The sequence below is a fragment of the Onychostruthus taczanowskii genome, unplaced genomic scaffold, assembly GCF_017590055.1.
Source record: "Onychostruthus taczanowskii isolate IOZ18803 unplaced genomic scaffold, ASM1759005v1 scaffold7, whole genome shotgun sequence".
Taxonomy (NCBI): Eukaryota; Metazoa; Chordata; class Aves; order Passeriformes; family Passeridae; genus Onychostruthus; species Onychostruthus taczanowskii.
The window spans coordinates 17433665-17460298 of NW_024504786.1; the positions used below are offsets into that span (position 1 = coordinate 17433665).

Below are 26634 nucleotides of genomic sequence, written 5' to 3' on the forward strand. Positions count from 1 at the left end.
TCAACTCTTAAGGATACACTAAAAAATGAGAGCAGGTGAGTGACACAAAGCAGTCACAAACAATTTTTGTAACAGAAGCAGAGAGCTATGGACACTCATCCTCTACTCCCCCAAAAACCTGTACTATTAAACTTAAAGAATATGGAAAAGGGAGCGACTATCACCAAAATACTAGTCAAAGTAGTTTAAAGGAAAGACTGGAAAATTTTGTGCTTCTGGAAAGTAGGAAAGTTCATCATCTGAGTGCTACAGCCCCAGAGCTTTCCTGCATCCTTTATCAATAAGGACAGAAATACAAGGTGGCAAATTATCTTTTCAAATGTCAGTAGAGATGCCATGCAAAGCTCTAATTCATCATTAAGCCAAGTGATTTCTAAAGCCCCACAACACAAAAGTCTCTCTGAAGCAAAGCTGAAGCTGCAATCCTTCTAAAGTGCTGTATCCTTTGTGTGGGATGATTGTCACAAACAGCTGTTTCAGTGATGCAGTTTTGTGGTTTACATTATGTGAAGTCACTTTTGCACAGCACAAGGAAGACCAGCAGAAGCTAGACAGTGGTTGAACTAGGTCAGGTATGAATTCAAACAGGTGGCTCCAAGCATGTTCTGAAGAATATGCCCTGTGCCAGCTCTGCTGTGCCACTTACGCAGGTAAGTGCAACAGTTTCCACCTTCACACAAATCCCTTAGAGAAGTCAGAATGAGATTTATGTGCACAAAGAATTTCTCAGACCTACTAGCAGATCATCCCTATTAACCACTCTTCCATCCACTTGGACTCTTCTTACTTCAGCCTGCACCAAAGTTCTAAAACCACTGAGGTATTAACTTCTGCATAGAAATGCAGAATACTGCAGTTTTTGCTTGGTGACTGCTGCTCATCTTCTGTTGTCTGGACAAGGATATACCCACATGACAAAAGAAAACCATCCATATCTGCTCAAACAAAAGTTTAGTAATAGATAGCAATCAAACACCCATTCCAGAATGTCTATCTGTATGAGATGGCTTGAATTTAAAGACTGAGTTTCTGAAACTTTTTCTAAGTAGTTCATTTAGGAACACTTCCTATTTTGGAAAACCTTTCCATGCCAACCTCTCACGGACAGGCTGCAGCAAGCAAGCAAAGCAGAAGTGCTGTTATTTGAACAAGGGCGCCACGTAGCGTTAGGAACCGACGGAACACAAAGCAGGCAAGCTCTCCTCCTCAGCCTTCCCTGGCTAAAGGAAACACATGGCCATTATTACACGGAGATGGACGTCTCCCCACCTTGGGATTTTTGACAAAACAGAAAACGATGCAGCACTCAGTGTAAGAAGGAGAATTTAAATACACCTTCCCTGGATTGTGCTGCAGCCTGAAACGTCAACTAACTTAAAGCAAAACAAAGTAGCTGTGAACTCCATTACATTTGCACCAAGTAATTTTTTGTTCAAAGCACAGGCAAAGAATATGATTTGTAGCTAAGCCAAGAGCAGATAACGAGTATTTGGAGGCTGCACCTAAAAAATCAAAACAGTAAACTGCTTGTGAGACTAATCACAAATGTCTTCCTGTCATCTGTTTTCCTGCCAATATCAAACCCTTCCAGAGATTTTTTTCAAAGGAGTACACAAAAAACTTTGGAAGATATTGGAATACAATGACATATTATTTCCTCTTACTAGTTATGCAGGAAAAGGGCAGGAGCAGTGGTGTGAACATAAACTATGTAAAATAAGCAAGTCTTTCAATCAATTAAGTTACAATACTGTACATAAGGCTCCCATAAGAAACTAGACAATACTGCAAGCAGTGGGAAGAAAAAATTTATCCAGAACAACAGAATATTTTGCCAATTTAAAAGTTGTATTAGATGTGGAACAAGGAAACTTTTTTTCTTCTTGAGGAAAAGAAACTGCTTAAAAAAAAAAAAGTGAAACTTTTTTTAACATTCAATTTCAATAATAGTTTCTCCAGGAAGGATTTACATAGCTGTAATTTATAAAACAACATTTACAAAAACCAGACAATCGATTTTGCTACTAGGCAAGACTTTTCTAATTTCCTTTTGACAGCATTTTCACATTACTAAAAGGGACAAGAACTTTTATTGAGATATTTACATTCATGTTTTAAAACCCATGTTCATTGTCACATGTAAAGGAAACAACCCTCAGTACAACTATGATAGAAAGAATCTGGCATTAACCTTAACTTAAAAAGCCAATAATCATGTCTAGGTTGAGTGTTTTTTCTACATTAAATTCACAGTAGATGAAAGAGTCCCAAAAAACTTTAGCACTATATGAGCCTGAGATTCCCAGGCTTTTTGAGATCAGACTTCTGTAAAAAAAACCTCACACCCACCCAGTTGGCCCCATGCTTCTTGTCCTTCAGCCTGGGTTGTGACTCATTTCTTCGTAGCCCCCCTGTCCCACCCGGCACATGACTTTCCTAAGGGAGATGATTCAACTTGGACACACTTGCAGTCAGCTGCTGCTGACAAAGGGATTAATCCCAGCTCCATAAATGTCCATAAATGTCCTTATGGCTAAATCAGATACCTGAGCAGCCAAAAAAGATCACTGACTAAAAAAAAAAAAACAAACATGTAGCTTCCTGAGTATTACCTGTCCATGCAACAGGCTGCACCACGGACTTGGCAAGGTGGAAGAAGAGGCAGAACCAGACAGCTTTGGTAACTGAGCAGAACCACCACCTGGCCCACACCTACAAGTGTTTTAGAGCTGGCCACACTTGTAGAGATGTTGCTGTAAAAGTCTATGCCAAGTTAGGCCTCACTACTCATTATTCTGTCCAATACTCCCAAAACCTTCATTCTCAGCTAGCTTAGTATGCCTAGCTGAAAAACATATCTTGAATTGCTACAACTAAAAAAATATACTTTTCAGTAAGAAAAATGAAGATGTGTGGGAGCAAGTTGTTCGGAGCCACAAAACACAACTGCAAAGCATATTAAGGTTTCATTTCCAAAATGCCATTTCAAGAGTATCCTTCCATACTTAAGCAAACCATGAACCAAAAATGTGAAACAATATAGTCTCTTTTTAGTCTCTGTACCTAGTTCATGTATTTGGAGAAACCTTGTGTTGACTAAAATATTGCCCGTCAATATTCTTTCAGAATAGAGTTATAGAATTCTTATAGTTCTGTCTTCTAGGGATGCCAACTCAAAGGACTCTCACTTAACCTTAACAGAAGCTGCTTTTCCTGAAGTGTCAACCTAGTTCCCAATTTACATTTTGCTCAATAGCACAAATACAACTGCAACATTTCAGAGCACGTATTTTCACTTCCATTAAAGCGACAGTTGGCATAAATCCATCCTATTCACACAGTTAAGTAACTCAGAAGGCTCAAGCAACCAAAGACAGTAAAACAGAAATCCATAAACACAGCTAGGTTCTTCCTTGTATAAGTTACTATTGGCTTTAATGCATTTATGTTGCAAACATGTTTTCTCTTTATGATTTAGAAGCACCAAGAGGGATGAGACAGAGTAGTATTTTGAGTGAGGCAAATGGTGGTTTTACTAAAGGACTGAAGTTCTTAAAATCCTGTGCTTGTGTAAGTACACTGCTCAGAGCAGACAGTGCTTTCTGCATTTTACTTTTATCTATTTAGTTCATTCATCAACCTGCATTTGTGACAATCTTTCACTAAGCGTCAAGGTTTTTTTTAGTTGGGGGTTTCTTTATGTACAAAACTGTCAAGAGCAGGAAGCTGGCATATCACATATTAGAACACAGTAAAGTGGACAGATTAATCTGGACCAATCAGATCTTACCAGTTCCCCCAAAAATGTTCACAAAAGGCTTAGGGAAATGACTACCCAAATACAATTTTTGGCATATCTTCTCAGTCTTCTTTTCACCTATAAGCTTCAATCAAGTAAACTAGTGTGCTTAAAAAATAGAGATTTCATTCCTTACTCAAGCAAAGGTTCCCATTAAAGTCCCATCAGAAGACAGCTTTTGTAGGACTGCAGGATTTCTCTCTAGATTTGAATTCCAGATCTCCCTAACACTGAGCATGACATACATGTGCTGTTCTTCTTCCATTACATCTTCAGGACCATGTTGAGAAAAAAGTTGTGTAAAAAGTATTCCTTGCAGATTTTTCAACTGCACAGTATTTTGTCACAAAATTCTCAAATACTTATTTCATACTTGGTTGATTGCTATCAGGAAGGCAACAAGGAATACTATATTTCCACAGACATAGATGATTAACACAATCTGTTTAAACAGACGACCCTGCAAGAAAAGGGGAAGAAAAGTCATCAAGCAGTCAGTCTTTTTATTGGTTTAAACAAAGAATCATTCCATTTCACAGTAGTCAGTTATCAAATTGTGACTCACCTCTGCTTCTGCAGACGTGAGTGACTGCAGTATCTGTACTCTGTCATCTTCTATCACTTCAACTGTTCATGGGAAGAAAAACAGAAGTCAAGTCTGCCCTTAAGAGGAAGGGGGTTTCATTTTTATACTGCAGAAGTCTTACACAGCATCAAATCTGAAAAGGACTTGGGATTTTTATTTGACATTTCCTGACCTGTTACTATCATGCTCACAGCACAAATGAAAAATTATACTGGCACTGACCTACAAAATGTAAATTCTGAACACTGAAGTCAAAAAACATTTTGTCTTTTGCTAGACTAAATAATCAAAACACTGAGTTTTGAGCTAACACCTTTTTCTTTTATATTTTAAGATAACTGGATTTCATAAGAAGTATTTTCATTAGCCAGCATAAGAACACTCATTGTCCAAACATTTCAGGTTAATTTTCCCTATTTCTAGGAAGTAATTACTGCAGTTAAATTTAAATTCACATCTTTTATAATCACTCCTTCTCCACATGCCACCTTACACAGACTCCTTATTAATCATACTTCTTCAGTTCTGCAGCTGTCTCATCTCAGCCTTAGACCCAGGTCATTCACATGTGCAATCATCTCCTCTCTGTGACATCAGCCAGTAAAGATAATAATTTCTAATGAATTTACTACCCCTCTCTTCCCTAGACATATTGGAGTCAGGATTTCATATTCCTTGCCCAGTCATCAAAATGACAAGCATTCAAGCTTGCTCCTGCAGTAATTTTCAATAATTTAAATGCAGATTAAATCTACATTAATTAATCTGAACTTAACATACCCACGTGGGATCAAAATTATGGCAAAAATTAATAGAGTCTCAGAAAATATTTACACATTTCAGTCTGCACATTTTAGCCCCCTATGAACTGTGGTTTAAAAAATGAGAAGCTACTACTTAAAATGGCACAAACCCCACTCTTCTAGAGACTTTTGTCTTAAAAACTGGCTTTCTTCCATATTCATTAGTCTCCAGAAGATTTGACACTACTAAAGAGTTACCTCCTTTCAACTTCCAAGTTAGAGGCCAAAGAACACCTCCTGAAATTCAACCCACACTGGTTTTATTCTCAGCAAGCAAGGAGACAGCAGGAGTTTTGCTGGTTTGTACCTTTACGAACGAGACAGTAGCTGTGTATTTCCAGAAGAACATCAGTACCAACATGCCAAGCTACAAAGCCAATCATTGCATAGGTGTCCCATGGGTCTGGCAGGTCAAGTGCTGGCAGATCCATTCCCAAGAACATAGTCACAACTATTCAGTAAAAACAAGATAAAAAAACCAATAAGAATGTTATGCCAGTGTACTTTAAAAATTCTCTCAATGCTTTTTAAATAGATTTCCCATGAATTACCTAAAACTGCTTGAGGAACAAGGTTAAAGGAGTTCACACAGCTGGAGGTTGTTGAGGGTTTTTGTGGGGGAGATCAGTGGTTGTTTTGGGCTTTTTTGGTAGTCACCAGTCACCACAATATTAGTGGTTAAGGTTGCTGTGGAAGCTTGCCTCTATTATTAGAATTAAACCCAGCTTCTGGATCTGTAAGTGAAATTCCTGTCTCCCATTCAATAACATTGAACTATGCTACTGTAAGAACACCATTCTCGTATCTTCCAAGACAACACGAAATTATGAAGATACAGGACAGGTCCTCATTACAGAGGAATTTCAGATTTGTAACTCCTTTGGTTTTAAAGTCACTTTTTCTCCAAGTTGTATCAAATGGCCCCTTAAAACTCACAAAAAAGATGGCCAAGAAAAAGGATCTTCAGACATGCCTGGACTAGATATACATGGATGTTTTAAATGAACAACAGCCCAGACAAAGGGCAAAGTTCTAAAGTTTCTTCTTTAAATCAGTTAAGTGGGAGTTAGTTACTTCTACTCACCAGCTAATATTCTAGCTGTTGTACCAGTACTCCAGTGAAACCAGTTAAACAGTTGCCTCCTATAAAACAATGAAACATATTTATTGATTACACCACTGGGGGAAGGGGTCAGAAATCAAAGAACATCTTCTCCTTTCAAACTGTAAAAACTTTCCATTGTACAAGAATGTTTATAGAAACAGTCACATTTCTTTCCTGTGGCTGTAATTTAATGAGTCAGTTGTACCTTGGCGCGTGACGAGATGGTCTGAAGCCTGCCATGAGTGGTTGAAAGATTGTCAAAGCCATCACTGCACAGCCAAGATAAGGATGAAAACCTGCTTGCTAAAGAGAGGACATTTTTCTTAAATATCATATCTATATAAACAGAAAGAAAAGACACCAAAAAGTTGCAAATTTTCCTTGTTCTTGTATTAATAACTTACAATGGAGCAGCACTGGCAGAGGCAACAGGACACAATAAGCTGCCCTGCAGCCAGATGGAGATTGCTTGCCTTGGTAGCAGACAAGCTGGTATGTCTGCTCAGGGCTTGCCCCACATTTTTGCTATATTGAGAAATTCTACCATAGTCTGTTAGTCTGAAGAGCAGACTAACATGACTATAGAAACCATAGTCCAAGCTCTCCAGCCTCAATCCTGTGTCTCCAGGATAGGCCTATTTTGTAACTCCTCCCAGCACTAGTCTTCTCTTTCACATGAAACGTTTTATTCAATTTCCCTAGCTCACATCTGTGACCATATTCTTCCACCTTAAATTCAGATACTCTCTAGACTTTCCAACTTTTTATGTGACTTTGCATCAAACAGAATACAGGCGACAGCAACAGGCATAAAATCTCTATCCAGCTCCTGCTCCAGACTAAGCTTATCACTCACTGTTATGTCCAAATTGACAGACACTTCTTCCCAGCAGGTTTACCATGCTAATGTCAGCCATCACATCCTTACTCCCCTCCCAAGATCATATTCTCTAAGAAAACAGTAAGACCAAAATAGTACATAAAGAAACTGCGAGCAAAGAAGTTATTTGAAAGAAAAAGGAAGGAAGGAAAACACTGAATTTTTTCAGCTGTAGTTTAAAGGAGACAAAATTCCTCTTCTGGGCTGCCAGAATTTGAACTCAGCCTACTTAAGAACAGTTTTCACAGAAAATTGGTTAGAAATAGTCATAATAGCTGGCAGTGGACTTGTTCATTCATTTAGTCCCACCTTTACCTTTCACCTAACAAAAAGTACACTTACTTGGCTCCAACCTCCTCGGTACACAAAAGGCAACACAAAAGAAATGCTTGTAAGCATGACTGTGGTCAACATAAGCATACGATGCACCTAGAAAAGTTAAGTTTGGTTTTAGAAACTCTACACTTAATACGTCATTAAAAGACATTACAGTTAAAAGACTTACAGTTAAAAGATATTCTTAATCCCCACTTAAGACAACCTTTACTAGTAAAGTAGGTGAACTTCTGATTTTTAATTTAAAATATTAAAGAAATATTTAAATCATACCATTTTTAGTCTATTTATTGGTTTATAATTCCGCTTGCAATAATACTAGAAAATACAGCTGGAGATATGTGGAGATTTTGCCCACCTGAAACCACAACTCCTTTCCAAGTAGGAATGAATGAGACCAGACAGGTTTGAAGAATCGTGCAACAATAACACCAATACTAACTGTGGTAATCCAAGCAACAAACATTAGTGCTCCTGAAAATAGAAAAAGGTAAATGATAGGTAACAAGGTAACAAGTTGAACGATAGGTAACTTAAGTGCACGTGAATACAACTTCCAAGACTATGTAAATTTTTAGTCCATGTGCACATGGGTAAAATTTACCAATAATTAAAAACATATCACCTGGTTCAGGCTACTGCTTTATAGACTTTATCTTGCTGGAGGAACAGAAATATCCATGCAAAAGAGAATCGTACTTTTCCCACACAACACAACAGAGCAGCTCTGGCTACTGCACATTTCACACATGCTAATACACTTTGTACATACTGGAGAGAGAAACCATTCTATCACCAACTCAGACATCAGAGAATGAAAGATGACATTGCTACAATCTGTGTGACAAAGAGCGAGTGGCAGTTCAATTATGGACCTGCATTAAAGTCCAGCAGTGTGGGAGAAAAAAATTCCCATTAACTTCAGTGACTCCAGACTGCCAGTTGAGTGGTTTCTCATTTCAAATAGAACTAAACCAAAAATGCAACTACAACAACTTCAAATAGAGAGAAAGAGATAAACAAGTCCCACTTTTAAATTTAAGGGAAAAGGCAAGGGTGGACTCATTTTCCTGGGAAAAAACAACCGTTCAACACTGTTCTTGAAATGAAAAATTAGGAACTTTACTCTGCCACTAGATTCTAGATGTCGCTAGCCAACAGAATATACAACACAAATGCCAGAAAGACAAGAGGAAATACCAATAACCCTGCAGTCTCAGCAACTCTAGAACTGGGAGAAAAAACTAGAAACTGCAGCTTACCATGAGCCTTGATAAGCCGCGGGGCCCGGGAACCTCCGATATCCTGAGGAAGGCCTGTGACATTGTACAGTCCATTGGTGACCAGGGGCTGACGATGATGTTTGTATATGAGTCCACCTGAGCAGTGACAAAGAGATTTATTTCTCACTAATGAAAGCCACTGCACTTGTGCACCCATTCCTCATTCATGAATTCAAGCCCTGTTGTGACTACTGCACATAATCATACAAGCTAGCACACAATAATATAAGAACCTAACATCATCTAAGCCATCCTGCACACTTACTGTGCAAAACACAACTAACCCAGCTATGGAAAATACAACATATATATGAGTAAATTTGCAGTAACTTCCACAAGCAAATTCATGATCCAGAAAAGCAGTAAAGGTGATTGAATTAAAGGCCTCAAGCTTGGAAACCTTAGTTCAGAGACCAATTCTCACCTAAGCCATATTTTACAGAAGGATTACTAACTTATTTGGAGCTGTTAAAAGAAAAGCAACCATATGTAAGTCAAATTTACCTTCACTAGCTTCCCCATCTGCCAGAAAGATGTAGTAACTGGTATCCAGATTAAATCTCCCTTTATAAGCAGGGAGATGAATCCTCCTTCTGAAAGAACATTGAAGAATACCATCTGCAAGCCTCCATGACACATCTTCAAGGGCATTCTGTAAAACAGGAGATACTTAACAGTATTTTCACTGGCTGAGTAATTGGCTTAAAAGTAACCCTGCAAAAGACAAGAGTGTCACTGATACATAAAGAAAAAAATGTAAAATTATCCAGGGAAGGAGGATTCCTTCTGAATTGGCATGCAAAAGCTATGTCAATAAGTCAACATAGCAACTTAGGGTTTGAACTCATCACTAATTTTTACAGTCTACAGCAATGTTCAACTCAGGACATACCAGTTGCAGTTCTAGCAAAGGGACAGACTAATAATAGGGACGAAGCTCCTAAAAAGACTAAGCTTCCATCATATGGCAATCTTTACAAATTAAATTTAGACTTCCAAAGTTAACACTTACTAGGAAGTAAGAGCCCAACCAATCTCACCTCAGAGAATTATGGATCCACCTCAGTATTTACACCTGCTATGCAAAACAAAAGCACAAAGCAGCAGCATGCCTTACTTCAAAGCTACACCTGTGAAAGTGCCTGAGCTGTTTTAAAACATACCTCTGAATCCAAGAGAGGATGACTTCGCTCCTTCAGATGGGCAGTGCTCACGTGAATGCGGTGATCCACGTTAACACACAGATAAGCATCATCACCACCCTGCAGAGGTGAAAAGAAAAATATCTATAGTTCAATAAAAACCACTACTGGCAGTCTCCAAAAGGTCTTTGATTTAATATAGGCAGCAAGACCTGAGAGATTTTTGTAGTTATCAAGCTGTTATTCCCCATTTTTCAAGCACATCAGTATTATTCCTGAGGAACCACATTAAGTCAAAGAGATGACACATAGACATTATGATTCACACTCCCCTCCCAGAGTAACAACCATATTATCAGAAGTTTCTTTAATAATTTAAAATTTATCAAATTGACTAGACAAGACAGAGATGGATGTTGGAGCTATTTAAAAATCCACTTCAGTTACAAGATCTTTTCCTGCACAGCTGCAAAAAAAGTGTTGTTAAGAACCAAATGTTCCTGCACTAGGGAGATGAATATAAACAGCATCTCCTTTGTGCAACAAGTAGCTTATGCATTACCCATTTGTCAACAGCATCATCCCTTTACTTGGACATAAGTCAGAAAGAAGTATCTTTCAATACTTTTAAAAATGTTTGTATAAGAGTACATTCAAGGATCAAATGCAAATGATTTTCTGAACAACAACTCAGTTTCTGAGAGGTAAGACTTTTTGGATAGGAAAATAGAGATTGATTTCACCAAGAATTTCAGTCAGACAGGCTGAATTCTGCCATAAGAGATACCTATAGGGAAATTCTACTGCAGCTTATTCAGCCCTGAGCTAAAAGTGAATATGCACCTGTAAGAAACAACCTGTGTTTTAGCACTATGGGAGAGCCACAGTTTGTGTGACATCTGACAGTATTTCCATTTTCCATATGCATTTCCATTCAAACATTACTAACATCACAAAAGCAACTACAGAAAATAAAATAGAACACTCACCATCCACTGGTCATGGGAAAATGCAAATGCTAAATATCCTTCACTTGGACCACTCATTTCAATAAAAACTGAACTCTCCTCTTGTTGGAAGGATAGGAAAAAACATGAAGCACTCCCAGGATCACAGTTTATAGGGTTCCTAATGCAGAACTTCGTAATTCCACAACCTGATGCACTAAACTAAACAATGAAACAAATAAACAAATTGTGAGCAATGAGAGTTTCCACTCTCTTCCTCCTTTTTACCCATGGTAGAAAAAAGCATACGAGGAACAACATCATCTGTGTCTGCAAACCAATATCCTAATCCATGTCTACAGTTACCCTAGGACTACTAAGTAAATTGATGGTGAATTCCAAGCTAAATTTGAGTTGAGTTTTCACTTTAAAGGCATTACAATAGAATAACTTTGAAAACTCAGCAAGAACTTCAGAAAAAAAAAAAAAAACTTCCTCTGGTCTAATATTTGGAGAGGTAGTATCAGCTGTAAGATGAGAAAGAAAACAACGGTACTACAGCTTTATGCTTGCTTTTTAAAGCAGAAACTCCACTGATATACATGGAGACAATACATTGATTATAAGGCACAGTTATCCTGGATCAAATAGCAATGCTTGCTCGATCCATTCAAGACTCAGTAACAAAAGCCAGTAACAGATGGACTCAGAGAGGAAAGTTTCTGAGCCTGCAGATGCTAAATAGGAAGTTATTAGTCAAGACCAGATTAAGTCTTTTCCCATCGTTTGTGAGAAGTATGCATAATATTTTCTGATCATTAATTTATAAACATTCAGTTAATCTTCTCATCTGTATGCAGCATGAGAACATTTGACCCTGCAAAGTTCAGGCAACTCATCTAAAGGTAGCTGTCATGTTCTTAGCCTTAGATAGCAAAGTTACTCATCCATCATCTCTCCTTTTCTGTTAACAGGCTGTATCAATGTCATCTCATTAACTTCCATTCATCACAAGCATTAAAGATAGCCTGATTTAGCTTCATCATTACTTACTGGCTTTGATATGGAGGAAACTGGGTGTGAAGTTGACGTAGCATCTGAAGTTGCATGCAAAGGTGGTGTCGGGGACAGCACATCAGGCTGAGAAACAATGGGACCTGGAATTTTTACCCAGAAAATCCTGTATTTCTTCACAACTGTGGCTCTTAAAAAACACAACACACATAGAGTAATTACTGTATAAATTTATAGTTGGCTGCTACTTTAAAAAGGAAAAAAATCTACAGTTCACAGAAATTATTTGTAAAACCCTCATGTCTATGGAGACTTCTACCATTTTAGGGATTGAAGTAGAAAGTATCTTAAATCTTGGTAGAAAAAGAATTTTAAAACACCACATGCTACAGTGAATATAAGAAACATTCATGCCTGTGGCATAGATAACTTCAGAGAAGAGTTGCATTGCTTTTATCCTGTAATTCACAAGAAGCTAGCAGTGTAACAGGAGGGTACACATATCATTTAGTTAGGTACAGCAAAGAGGAAGATTCTTAACAGTGTGTATTGCAGGTATGAGAAGTGAGAAGATAGCTAGAAAGACTAAAGAAACCAATCTCCCAATCCCCTTACACTCTCCCTGGAAGGAAAAAAAAAGTAAAGGAAAGAAAAGGAAAAAAAAGTCTCTGCATTAACACAGACTCTGCAGCAAGTAAGGGATGTTGACTTTTCAGGTCATTGGACCCAAGGGCTTTTCAGTTGCTGGACAATATTTGACACAGACAATGGTACAGGTTTGTCTTGTCTGCATTTTAATAAATTAGAATTAGGTTTACTTACAGAAACTGTACATGTTTTGGAGCATCTTCAGGAGCAATCCAATAGACTTTTATGTCTTTCTTTTTTGCTTTACTTGTGTGACTGACAGCTGAATTCTGAAAACACACATATATCAAGGTTTACACAGTGGATACACATTTTGTTACTTAACACAGTCAGCAGAGGCTGCAGCTAAATCCTACAGAAACACTGCACTACCCCAGTGCAACTGGCTTTTCCCCAGTCACTCATGATCAGCTCAGGTGAGGTGTAGCACAGCAACTTACTCATAACAAACGTCAAGACTAAAAGGAAGGACTTTCCCAGCAATGAGCTAGAGGTCCCTGCAGCATTTATACAGAAATGATGAGGTTTTCTTTGTAAGGAAATGCTCCACTTTTTGACAACAAGATGAAGAGACAGAACAAGCTCCTCAGTGCCCACTGAATAATTGTAAAGAACTGGACTCTACCTTGGTACGACCACATGTCAGCAGCTGAGAATGTCTGCGGTCAGCTAACACAAAAGAACCAACTGCAGGGCTATCCAGGTGTTCTGCATCCCGGGCTTGTATGAAAAATCCTTCAAAATCTGGTCCAGAAAGATGAACTAAAGCAAGAAGAAGAGTAAGAAAGTTTAACTCTACTCCAGAGGAAGAAGGAAGTATTTCAACAATGACTAGCAGATGCTCATTTTACAAGTACTGAATGATGATTTATGGACTACCTAGAAATGATTCAACTGCTTAGATAAATCTAGTATAGAAAACTGAGGAAAGGCATACTATAATACAAAGAAACAATAAATTAAACTCTTCAGCTGTAACTGACACAATACCTTCTATGTTGTCCCCTGGTTTAAATTCAGTCCCATTCACTGTAATGGTGTGCTCAGGTGACAGCTGAGGAGAGCTACCATGACAAGGTACCATGCTAGTACAGGCTTCTCTTACTTTTCCATTTGGATAACCAACCACAGATGCATAGAGGCAAACAAACATCCAAACAGCAACTGCAAAACCAGGCAGCTCCATCTGTATAAAACAAAATTTAAAGCCAATTAAACACAATACATATTTACATTATAGGTGACCACTCCTCTTTAGAAATCAGTTGAATGGTAGAATACAAAACCATGTTCAAAAAAAGCATTCATGAGAAGACACCACTCCCAGCTTCTGAATAACTTCTGCTTCTGATAACTGCCAGGCATTGTTAGAATGTTCAGATACCATATTTCAGGCCATCTACAGGTTGTCAATGGATTCCTCTATCCACTGGATGGATTATTTCCCTCTATGCATTTTGACAGCACTTTTCTTTTAACATGTCTTTTGCCAATCCCTCTCCTGTTCTCTCTCTCAAAAAAAAAAAATCAAGTTCCTTAAACATCTGCACAGGACAGACAGGTCTTAAAACATGCCTCACAGATGTATAAAGGTGAACAGTATTGAGGAACTACACAGCTAGTATCAAGCCCACTTTTATTAATCATAGCTTCATATTTTGCATCATTACAGACTGCCTTTTGTTTCCACAACCCGTGTCTATTTCCTCACATATGACAAATAATTCCTTAGTAACAAGTTCTTCTTTCTGCAGGGAAACTAAAGTTGCCAAATGCCAGAAATAAATTTTATACATGCAAGAGTGAGAATTTGGTATGAAGATTTAGACAAAGAAATATGTATGTTTGTTGCAGACAAGCACAAGACTTCTCCTTTGAACTCTCCCTTTTGGATATTGGGCCTCTAGACAATTAGTCAAACAATGGATTTGGCTTGTCACACTCTTGTCAAGGGAACAGCATGCATGAAAGACAAGGGATAGTAGGACTCCAGATCCTAAAACAGCTATATGAACCCCTAACCTCAGCTTTCATCATGCAATGTTTTGCCCCACCACACTACTGTTTTCATAAAAGCTGTAACAATTGTTTTGCTGCTCCAGTAGCATGCAGGGCTTACAGCTGTACACAGAACACCTTAGCCAACAAAAGAAAGTGTTTCCACATCCAAAAGGCCAAGAGAAGAGAGAAACTTTCTTTCAAATCCTTAGGCACCAGAAGTGAGTTATCAGCTTTGCTGGAACATAGACCAGGCAAGTTGGTCTGCCTTCTGGAAGGGCCATGCCCATTTTGCAGCAAGTGATAAGATGTATCAGGTTATGAAGTTCCCTGACAGCATGGATGGACATGAAGATAAGAAACACACAGAGCCATTTCAGACTGAACTCTGAACACCTAAAAAGCAGTCAAATGAAGACAAGGCACATCATCATCTTACACAATAGGAGTCATCAACATGAACTCTTCCAAAGTTCTCATACATGGAAATCCACAATTTCCAAGGCAATGCTATATTTTTACTTCAACATATGAGCTCCTCAGCAACTTTACACCACTAAATAGAAGAAAATCAAAGGTAAGAGTGTGTTGAACAGTTAGGTTTCAAGAACTAGAAAACTCTAGTCTCTCTCAATACTCAACTCCTCCCAAATATTCAAGATAACATTACGATCATATCTTTAACATCTAGTTCAAGTATTTCCTTCTAGTTCAAACACTTGTCCAGACTGCCAAAAGTTTACATCCAATTGATTTTTTACACATAAGTTAAAGTCACTTATAGAAAGATAAAGGCCAAGGTTCAGTACAATTATATGTACCAGAGAAAATTTCAAAACAAGAGATAAGGCTGCATATCACAGAGACAAAAGAAAGGGTAGTATTCTGCTTTAAGCAGCAGAGGATGTGGTAGGGATGTAAAGGAAACAAGAAATAACCTTGTCAGATTTAACTGACTCAAAAGCTGGCAGAAGAAAAAGATTAAGTAGAGATTAAAAGAATTAAAAAAAAAAAATAAAAACCTGAAAAAGATTTGGATAAATGGATAGCAGTAAGTTACTTCCTCCTGCACTGAAAACAACTCCTCCAGTACCTGCAGATAGCCCTGGTAGCCTAATAGCTCATGAGCACAGTGCTCACATTCCAACTCAGGATTTCTTCATAGAACTGATCTTCTTTCAGCTGTTTAACTTCATTAGCTACCTAGTGTGAAACCTAAAACTAACTTCAGAGAGGAAGAAGAGATGAGACAACAGTCAAGGCAAACATACTGCCAGCTCAAAGGTACAAAACTACCATTGACAGAAATTTCTCCTGAGCACCATCAGACAAGAGGGCGAACAAAAAAGGAAAGAACCACCTGAAGGGGAATAAGCTACATTAATATAAGGGGTGTATGACACATTCCTTTAGAAATAAACTCCTACAAAGGGAAAGTAGCCAGTGTTGCTGTCCAAGAGTCACCCTCCCTCTCAATTCATAAAAAGACCTTGGGTTGTCCTCTTCTACTTAGTTAAAGGTGGTCATATCATGACAGCTGGATTAAGCAAGGACAGAAAACATATTCATAATAATTCCTTACTTTTAAAATATAAACACATACACACCCCCATGCGCACAAAAAATACACACCTCAGCATGGTGTTCTTTCTAGGAAAGAGAATTTCAAGGGCATATTTGTTTCAAAATTATTTTTAGTAACAGTTTGAGTGTAGGTACTTACCTTACAGCCAGTCCTTCTGTTACAGTGACAAAGCCTGAGTAAAACTGCTATTGGCTCTCCACTTGTAGTAAAACAATTTATATGACTTTGTAATATCTTCTATTTGGTTTGCATCTAACTGTATTAACCTTTACTGTATCCAGGAAGCTTGTCTGAAAAAAGAAACAGTACACACACAAAAAAAGTAAGGTTTATAAGAGCATCTTTACTTCAGGCACATATTTTATACAGTTTCCCCACACTTCAGCTGCAATGCATGAAGCTGTAATGAAACACTGATCCTGCAGCTTCCTTTGCTTTTTCAGACACTTCCCCAGATCGAAGTGACACAAAGAGTTTCATACTAAGTAATTACTTAATTATCTTCTGGTGCAGTTAAGGGCAGGCAGGCAGGGGGAACCTAAACCAACTTTTGATACCCTCTTCCTCCAAGTATTAGTTGACATAAATTTGCAGCATGATTTTAAAGCTCATTATACATTTACTCCCTATCAAAGAGATGGTTTATTTTAGAAGAAGAAGAAACAATTTTTAAAATATGGTAACTTTCTCTTTTTCCATATATTTCACCAAGAAGGATTTTGCCCTGTTCATTTATTTGCTTTAATGAGTTTACTTGGGCAGCTATTCTGCATAGAATCTTCGTGGCCCTAACCTTGCAAACTTTTATCTATATGAAGAGGTAAAGTTGGAGACTGACCTAAAAAGACATAGTTAGTTATCCCAACAAGCAACTTCAACTACAGCATGAGCACATTTACTGTCACAGCTATCATAGAGCCATCTCCTATGCATGTTAACAAAGAAACAAAATAATAAACTAATATTTGCATAACAAGAAGCAAAAAAGGTACCAGAGGAACGTAGGTGGCATGGCTTCCAGATAAAATAAGCCATAGCTTACCTTGACTCATTAAGGCACACAGGTTTAGAAAGCAATTCAGAATTCTTGCATGAAAGGCAGCGTCTACACGGTGCTCTAAAAACGCCAGCAGATTTTTTGCTTCATACCTGCTGCAGATGTTCTATTAAGCAAATACACTTTTCAAAGAGCTTGTAGTATCCACTTCGAGCACTCACTGGCATCAGTTTAACCAAAGCACCGCTACAAAGGCTCCAGCAGCTCCTCAGCCCCGCACGTCCTTGCTCCAGGGAGCCTCACTCTCCTCTCCAGCACTGCTGACGGGGAAAGCACAGCCGAACCAGGCAGCGCTTTCATCTGCTCCAGCCTCCGCCGTGGCGGCGGCGCTTTTCTGGCTGCGGGGGCGGCCGCACGCGGGGCCCGGGCGGGGCGGGGCGCGGAGCCGCGAACGCTCCGTGTGCCCGCCCCAGGTGCTGCTCGCCGGGAACCCCCACAGCCGGGGCTCCGGATGGCCGTCCTGGGTTAACAGCTACAGTTTTACTGAGAGATTGGCCTTGTCAAAGCTTGCAGAGCTCATTAGCGGTGCTGTTCGTGGGCCGAAAGGTGGTCACATATACAGGCTTGCAAAACCAGGCCTTTCTTATCAAGAAAGCAAATAAATACTGGCTGTAACTGGGGCTTCGCTGGCAGAAACTGCAATTGCTTACACAGGCTTCTCTGACTTCTGTATTGTTTAAATCCAAGTTCTCCATTGCTCACGAAGTGACACAAAAAGACCACTACTTAGAAATCCAACAGGAATTTTGCCCTCCCACAGCATAGAAACAATAATACAATATTGTGTTTGTGTTAAAGAACACCTTTATTGGAGAGCTATAGTGATTCAGTTACTTAGTAGTAGTTCTGAGCAGTTCTAGAGATCCTAGTACTATTTGGTAATACTTTCTAAAAAATAATATATACTAAAATATGACAGACTACAAAATGTTTTTGTTAGTATTCACTCTTTTCTCAGTTTCCATGTACCCTGTGGTAACATATTAAAAATATATTTAACATGAAAAACAGTACGGGATTACTTTGCCTTATCAGAAAAATTATTTGACTGTTGCTTATACTGTCTTGCTCATGGGAGTTCTGGGAAGCTGAGATCTCACTCAGTGTTCAGTAACTGAAGAAACATAATGCATAAGGAATAGCTTGAAGTGAAAGTGAAAAATGGCTATTTCCCCCTAGCTGGGGGGAAAAATAATTCTGTTTACAACTACATTCATAAAGTTCTCATATAAGAAAGAGTTTGATAAAATTGCAGGCCTAAGTACATACATGCTTTATTATGTATCTGTGTGTTTTTAACTTATATAGATACAGTATTAGTATGACAAATAATAACATAAATATATTTACAGTAAGAAAACTGGTGACCAGAGGGACCAGTATTCTTGACAATATTTAGGTTCATAACTTTCACAGAGTACAGTGGAATTAATATACAAATATTTTAGGCTCTTGGCTCATTGACAGAATGGGGTATATATGTCTGAAACATTATAATATATATAAGTATATATGGAAGTAATTTCCTCACTAAGACTCACAAAGACAGATGAAAATGCAATTCTGTTGGTAATCAGAGTTTAAGAAGAAAAAAATCATTTTTCTGTGAAAAGTAAAGAGGGTAAGGGAGGGAATGCGGTTTTGCTTATCATTGTATAGCTTCTCTTATTTCCAAAGATGTTAGCTATTGCTAAAGAGCTGCAATCAAGAAAACCAAGATAACACCAAGAGAACCAGGGAGAAGAAAAACTAACCCTGTAACTACTGATACAAGTCCCCATACTACTGCATGGGCAATCATCAGTCAGGAAGGGCTCTTTTCAAACACACCAGTCTCCTTTAAAAAATAGTAAAATCAAGAGTTCTGCAGTCTTAATGAGAATGTTTCTATTAAAAGATACTGCTTGCTAATTTGTTAAATGTCATATCCAGTATAAAGTAAATAGAAGGCATTAGGGTATATAAGCTATAAAAGTCCACAGCTGCATCTTCTTTGTAAAGTGTACTGCAACTGCTGTTATTGTGTTCATAACAATTCTGTATTTATTTCAAAGCAGATGTTCTACCTTAACCAAATGAGATAGAGACATAGAGGGCTGGGGGTGGCTTTGAATCTTCCTGCAAGCCTGAAGAGCTAAAGCTGTGTAACCGACTATTGACCTGTGTCAGAGGATGAGGACGTCAAGTGGCAAATGAATGGAACAACATCTAACATGAAAAGAAGCTGAGGAGGTTTTTTGCATAGCTTATTATAGGCACTTAAGGAAGTAAGTGAAAGCTTCTAATTTTGAAAGCAACAGGAATTTCATAGAGGAGACTTTATTCCAAGTATATAAAGGACAATTTATCTTGCTTAAGAACCAAGAAAGCAATTAAGTAAATATATATAATTTTGGAAATTAACTATTGTGCAGTCCAAGGTTTATTGTGATAGTTATTCTATTTTTTAAGCTCAAAGCTACAAGGAATATAATAACCCATTGAAGAGAACCCATGTTACCATGTGAGTCCTTCTAATCAACTTTCCTCTTAGGTATTAAGCTAACTATTCAGCAAAACTGTGGCATTTTAGGTCAGACCTTGCTCAAGTTTCATATATGTGCATTGAGCTCCATGTTACTGGCAAGGTTATCACCATAAAACCTCACAGGAGTTCAAATCAAGTGATGTGCAAAAGGGCTGCATCCCTACCAGATTGTTTTGATGATGGATAACTGGATCAAAGAAATTTTTGTTACTAGTGTTACCTATTTTGAAATACTGAAATGTGTTTGAAAAAGTGCACTGGAGTTGGCTAAATACATGCTGGATATTAGGCTTTCTCTGAAGAGAACAGTCCTGGCACCAATATTTACTCACCCCTTGCGTAAACTGCACATAGGAAACCACGCATTTAAAGACTTTTCCAGCTTTCAGCATTTTCCAAGCTTTTCAGCATTATTGTCTTAGTTAAAGATTTATTAGGGAATTAATAACAATAGTGTTATCTTACATATGAAGAATTCTTCCTACCAAATCAATTTGTATGTGGTGGGGTTTTTTCCTCACAAAGTAAGTAGAATGTTGAGTCATTTAAACAATCCTGACCATCTAAAAGGAAATAAATTATTATAAAATCACAATATAGGATGAGATTTTTTTTCTCCATAGTTAATAATTTAGTTTCCCTTGAGCATTGGCACTGTTTCATACTTACCTGATTTACCAACTTACTGTTAATTTACAAATTAGATTAAAGTATTCCCCTTATGTTCAGAAATGTTCTTCTATGGTATGCATTTTTTGATTCTTTACTAACCACATTAATTTTAGAATTTTTTTATGTCACACATAAAATTTAGACTTGGAACCGTATTTAAATTGAAATACTTGTTTACCTAGAGGTAAAAGGCATTTTACAGTATTCAGTCAATGACTGTAACAAGCCACCTGGTGGCAGTAGCCAATCAGTCAAGATTTGCCAGGTGACTGCACAGAAACCCGCTTTGGTTTTGCATCTTTATTCTGACACGATAGCTGAAGTCCCTGCCCCACAGCTTTCTACCAAAATATGTATCCACTATGACTTAAGTAGATTTTTTTTTTTAAATCTGACACTAAATATTTAAATTGGTTCCCTGATATCAATTTGAGACAGGTCTGTATAGGTGTTATGAGAAAATGACACATAACCTGTCACTTTTCTGACATTCTCCACTTAATACACACATAAATTGATAAAGGACTTCAGTAAAATCATTTCACCTCATTCAAGTGATGTGGGTCAATGCTTTGTTTGATGCACACTATCAGGTTTTATCTGATTAAAGTACTGCATTAACCTTATTGAGTTTTCAGTATTTTCTGACCATTGCTATGATGATTTTTAAAATTATTAATTTCATTATATCAGCAAGATGCGATACGTTTTTATTGTTCTGCTTTACAGGGAGAACTTGCTGGCAAAGGCATTGACCTGTAAGTGCTTCAGTGTAAGGCACTTTAGACCTGATTACAGAATTTGTAATGTCAAGATAAGATTAATTGAAATCTTGTACAACCTTCTCTCACACAATCAGTTTCTTTGCCAGCCAATCTCAATTCCTCCTTTGCCCTTTGTCGCCCCCCCCCCCCCCCCCCAGCTTTTTTTCCTCTTCCCTTTCACTCGGATTAGGAACTAATTTTCCTACTCTTTTTCATCTCATCTCAGAACTCCTTTCTCAGACAACCCATTTCCATTTCTTAACCTTTTCTCAGCAGCTCCTAATTTGACTCCTTCATGGATTTAAATGCATTCTTTGTTCAGACCCAGCATGTCTGTGGGTTTTGCAGTTGCTTTGGGTTCAAGCATACGCAGTCCTGCTGGAGAGATGATGCTCAGCACTGTCAGTTGTAGCAACATTCCAGTTAGTACATGCCCAGTGCCCCTGTGGGGGAACCATGGTGTTTGAGTACTCTCCATGGGAAGGGCTGCAGGGATTTTAGCTCTTACCTAAGCAAGTCTCAACTAAAGGTTTGCAGAGACTTTCAAAAGCTAATAAACAGGTCAGACCATAACAGGGCTGGTAAAAAGTATATCCAACATTGTGAGCTGTGAGAAGAGTAAGGGAGAGAAGGGTGTTTTGTACCAGTTTTAAAGTCCCATAAGCAGCAATCCTTGATTGATGAGCACAGGGGAATGTCAAGCAAGGTGTAAAAGGGACCCAGCCCAGACAGGCTATGGAAAGCTGCCTCCTGCACAGTCAGGCTAGCACATGGTCACTTTGGAAGCCAGTACCTCCAAGGAAGTTCCAAACTTTCTCAGAAGCAAAATATCAAAGCTGTTCTATGGTACGAGACACTTTCCTCCAGCTGAAATGGAGACTCAGTGCTTCGTGCAGAGATAGGATACTCATAAAAACTGAACAGCAGCAGCAGTTTGTCCCAAAATACAACTAGGTTGTAATTCGTAGGTTCTGGGTGTTCACATAGGAATCACTGTCCAGTAATGGGCAAACAACTCATCAGTAATCCTAAACTTAAATTTGTGGAAGACCAAAAGACCTGATGATATCAATGAGACAAACACTAATGAATTTTATTTTCTGGTAGCAGCATTTGGAGATGGTTCAACTGTAAATGTTTTTGTGGTCTAACTGCTGTACAGCAAAGGATTTGTCAGTCTGAATTCCAGCTTTGTAGCAGTCTAATGCAAACCACTCTTATATCATCCTCCTTGTTCTTCCTGCTCATGTTTAACATCTTTCAAAATAAGTGCTTGTGGTAGTCATACATTTGGTGAAATATTTTCCTTCTGCAATATATTACCCTGTGTTAACCTGTTCAAATTACCCTGGCTTGAATTCTGCCTGCACTGAAAGATTACAGAGCAGGACTACAGTTCCCAATATAAGCTTTCAGATAACTTAATGTAATTTTTTCTTTGCTTAAAAATCAGATGTCAAATATATAGAACTGAAAAGAAAAATCAGTTGGTTACCATTTGAACTCAAAGGTAAGATTTAAGGAAAATATTAATGATATTCTCAGTATAGTTTGATATATTAGGAAGGAACATCATTAAGGAGATGGAGTGTGCAAGAGACACTCTGAATATTTATTTTTGAGGAGGAAATAGATCTGCTTGATAAGACATTGCTACAACTCATTTAGGAATAGATCCACTGAAGTCTTAAATCTCAGCATATCTCACTAGTGTTACATGGAACGATTCACAGGAAGACAGAAGTGGTTCAGCACACAGGTATGGTAAGTTCTCCTTCTACAAGAAAAATTGGCCCAGTTTATGTGAATCAATTTTACATTTAACAAAGCTAAATGGTACAAGAATATAATTCAGATAGTTTTGTTTGCCAAGTCCCCACATTTACAGATTATTAATATCAAACTAATGTGATGCTGTTAGCTAAAGCAAAGTCAAATGTATCTTAAGCATTTATGTGAAAAGCTACCTTTAATGACATTTTATATGGTCCTCTTTAAAGATATTTGCACTGAATTTTACAATTTTCTATTAAAAATTAAACTTGATTAAAAATTAACTTTCCATGGATCTTAGAGCATTGATTGTTTGAGGCCACACAGTAAGAGAATGGCCAAACTGGAATTGAAAACAAACCCAAAATGTTAATCTTTGAAAGGTCAAACACTTCCTTACATGAAAGGCCAGTAAGGACAAACTAAATAGGTTCATGTCCTAGCCTCTCCATCTCATGATTTCTGACTGAACAGACATTTTTATTCCAGCCTATCATTTATTCACTGCCCACCAGGTTATTACAAAAGCCATTTAGAAGGGACTTTTTTTAAAAAGCTATAGGTGATTACATCAATGTTGTCACTAATGTTTTCACTCAGTACTAGATTCTCATGTCCAAGAACGTATCCAAATTTCTGCTGAGCATGTAACTGCCTAAGAAAGCACTTGTTTTCAGTCACTGCATAGCAAAGATTTAACTTAGAAAAGACTGAAGTTTAACCAAACTGCAGAAATACAGTTTTGAAGAAAAGGAACTTTCTTCAAGTTTGCATTTCTGGTTGAGAAATCCCCATTAGAAAACAAACGCTATACAGAAGACTCAACACCTCTTAAGCTTCTTATTTTTGGAACAATAACACAGTGCTAATTTATGAATTTACAGAGTATGAGTGTAGAGCATTGAGAAAAAATGCTCGCTTTAATTTTATAAAGTCTCATATTTCCTGTGTGCAGGCCAAAGGAATCTGCTGTTAATTTTAGTTAGATGTTCAGCTAAGTTCTGTCTGTACTAGTTGGCTTTTTCTGTTGTTATTCGGAACTATATTTCTGTTACTAAAAATAAAAAACTACTGTCACCATGTAAGTACTCCAAGTTCCCACACTGTGTTTTTACCCTTTAAAAGTACTTAGAGTACTTTTTACCCTTTAAAACAGGCATAAGCAGTATGACATTAGTGAGATATGACACCTAGTGAAAAGCTCCCCAAAGTGTACTGACACCACTACTAAGATAAGTGCTCTGTAACACTGTGTTCCAAAACAGGAGGAAAGAAAAGAGAACCATTAGGAAGGTGTATGTAAAAGGACTGAAGAATTCCAGTATGATTAGATTTGAAACTGCTGCAAAATTATTTCCTGATGATTAATATTGATATGGTATGTACTCTTATTTTGAAGCAACGATTGATCATTTCCTGCTGCAGTAAATCACAATCACACACAGAGGAACTGCAAACAAGATAAAATGGCACTGTGAAAATCACTCCTCAGATGCCAGTGCAGCAAGTGCTCAGTTGGTGTTGGCTGTGTTCTAGACAAAAGTGCAATGCTCAAAGGTAACACTTGTGCATTCATGTTTTGCTGGCTTCCATACAGAGAAAAACTGCTCAATTTACATGTACTAAATGAACAGACCCAAAGTCTGTAAGGGATGGGCCAGCATAAGAGATGATGGTGATGGAGAAAGGATTAGAGAAGTCTGCGCTGTTCCTGATTACACTTCACCAAGAGACCTGCGACATTCATTATCTTTGAAGCAGGTTTTTTTTTTTTTATATTGAATTGAAAACCAATGAAATAATAATAAGTGATTATTAATATATAAATTATACCAATTATTAAGTGATTTCACAGTACCTAGGAAACTTTTTTTGCTGTGTAGTCAATCAAGTCCTTTATTTACACTGTTGACATCTGGTTTAGCTACAGTCACAAATTATGTCAAAATAACTATCTCAGGCTTGTTTTCATAATTATTTTTGTCCAAGACACTTAAAAAAAAGTCTTTTTCATAAACCTGTTTCCATTTGAAAATCTGTCTCCATGCATAGTATAGAGGGAATGTGCCAATGCAAACCTACCTAGTAAGGCTACGGTGAGTTTCGGTATGGAGTAAGAAAATCAAAAGAGACACATTTTAAAACTTTGTAACAGAAGAGAAATTGCTTTCAATAATGCCCATTTCGTTCCTATCTTGCTTTTGACGAAGTATTCGACATGCACTTTAGGATAACTATTTATGCAAAGGACTTGGCTACATAGGCATTATTTGCTCTCCCTCTCTTAGAGCTGCTCTCTGTGTAAGCAGCTCATGAAATTTTAAATCCCAGCCCATTTTCAGTATGTGACAGGACAACAGCAAGCCTGGAAAAGACACTTGTGCAAGGCTCTGTGGCAGACCAACTGCAGCCACTTCAAGTTACTGAAGCTTGCAGAGGACCCTAGAAAAAAGATGGTCCACATCTCATTCAGTTACCTCAGTTGGTTTTGTTCCTATGACTTCCATAATTGTTGAAGCTTCCTGTATTTCCCATTCCTATCATCTTCTTTTCTGGGACACATCCAATTCAGAGGAAACAGCCAGCATGCCAGGAGAGCCAGGGTTCTGTTAGGTGCAAGTCTGTCCTGTATATGGACACAGGCCAGCAAGCTGAGTAAAGAATAAGGGGGCTGGAAAAAACAAGGACAGTGGAGAATTCTACTGGGCAGGAAATAGCCATGTGAAATAACTCAGATTGTAAGTATCACATCTGAATCATATCTGAATGAGCCTTGATGAGGTGAATCTTAAGGGAACTGCACTCACAGGGGTGCTTTTCCTTTTTGCCCCATTCTGTCCAGGAAACCTAATATATGTCAAGGGCATGCATACAAATTGACATAGGCACCTACACCGATATGAAAACCTTTCTCAACAATACCAAAAAACATTAACTGTAATGAGGAACAAACAGATTTCTTGACATTTTCAGAGGGAGGAGCAAGTGAAAGAGAAAATAAAGGAGAAAAGCTACCAAATGATAAAAAAACCTTCAGTTTGAAATGAGTGGAAGTGTTTCCATGAATATCAAGACCTTTGGACTTTCCCTAAATGCACTGTAATTTGATAAATGCCCTGCAGTAAAATACACTTATAAGGGTATGCATGGGATGGCTGGAAGTAAATGGTTAAGCCTAAATTGTTTTGCAGACTCCTTCCAATTCCACAAAATATATATTCTACCTTCAAGAAGAAAAAAAGAAAAAAAAAATAAACTCAGTATAACACAGTGACTGTAAATTGAGAAGCACTTTTTTTTTAAAACATATTTCTAGGCAATAAAAATAGACTTTCTAGGCAATAAAAATAGACTGACCTTCCAAAGCTGCAAGGCTGACCTTTACACTGGGGTGCAGTTAATGACTTCGGTCGTGAGAGGCCTGGAGCAATTGTTCCAGGTGTTCTGCAATACAAAGCAATGGTAAGGGCTGAATGGTGTCAGCACTTCGGATGACAGTATGCAGCAAAACAAGGCGGCGGGGGGTGTTGTTCTGGTGTTTGGGATTTTTTTTAAAAACCATGCTACCTCTTGGTCAAAAACAGATCCACGGAGTTTGTAGTCTTGTCCACACACTATATATAGCACTTAAACTCTGGCTGACATCATGTTTTTTGAGCAGCGCAGCCTATCGGGATGGAGCCGGCCGCCCGGCGCTGGGTGCCGGCCCTGAGGC

At 38.0% G+C, this 26634-nt stretch overlaps 1 protein-coding gene across 5 annotated transcripts; it reads right to left on the reverse strand.

The window, feature by feature from the left end:
- Positions 1-3845: 3845 nt before the first annotated feature.
- FRRS1 (ferric chelate reductase 1) lies at positions 3846-26628 on the reverse strand. 5 transcript variants are annotated; one of them, XM_041421419.1, is made up of 19 exons: positions 26487-26628; positions 26277-26363; positions 25397-25545; positions 16265-16416; positions 13534-13729; positions 13169-13305; positions 12718-12812; positions 11935-12085; positions 10924-11103; positions 9956-10054; positions 9297-9444; positions 8772-8888; positions 7868-7983; positions 7516-7602; positions 6499-6596; positions 6273-6331; positions 5496-5639; positions 4365-4426; positions 3846-4259 (listed from the first exon to the last, which is right to left on the reverse strand). In XM_041421419.1, exons 5-19 carry the CDS (start codon positions 13727-13729, stop codon positions 4167-4169), a joined length of 1782 nt encoding a protein of 593 aa, XP_041277353.1. In that variant the 5' UTR covers positions 16265-16416; positions 25397-25545; positions 26277-26363; positions 26487-26628; the 3' UTR covers positions 3846-4166. The 5 variants fall into 5 exon arrangements, with proteins under 5 accessions (XP_041277353.1, XP_041277357.1, XP_041277355.1 ...); XM_041421423.1 differs by lacking the exon at positions 25397-25545; XM_041421421.1 differs by lacking the exon at positions 26487-26628 and having other exon boundaries at positions 25397-25590; positions 26277-26465.
- Positions 26629-26634: the final 6 nt, after the last annotated feature.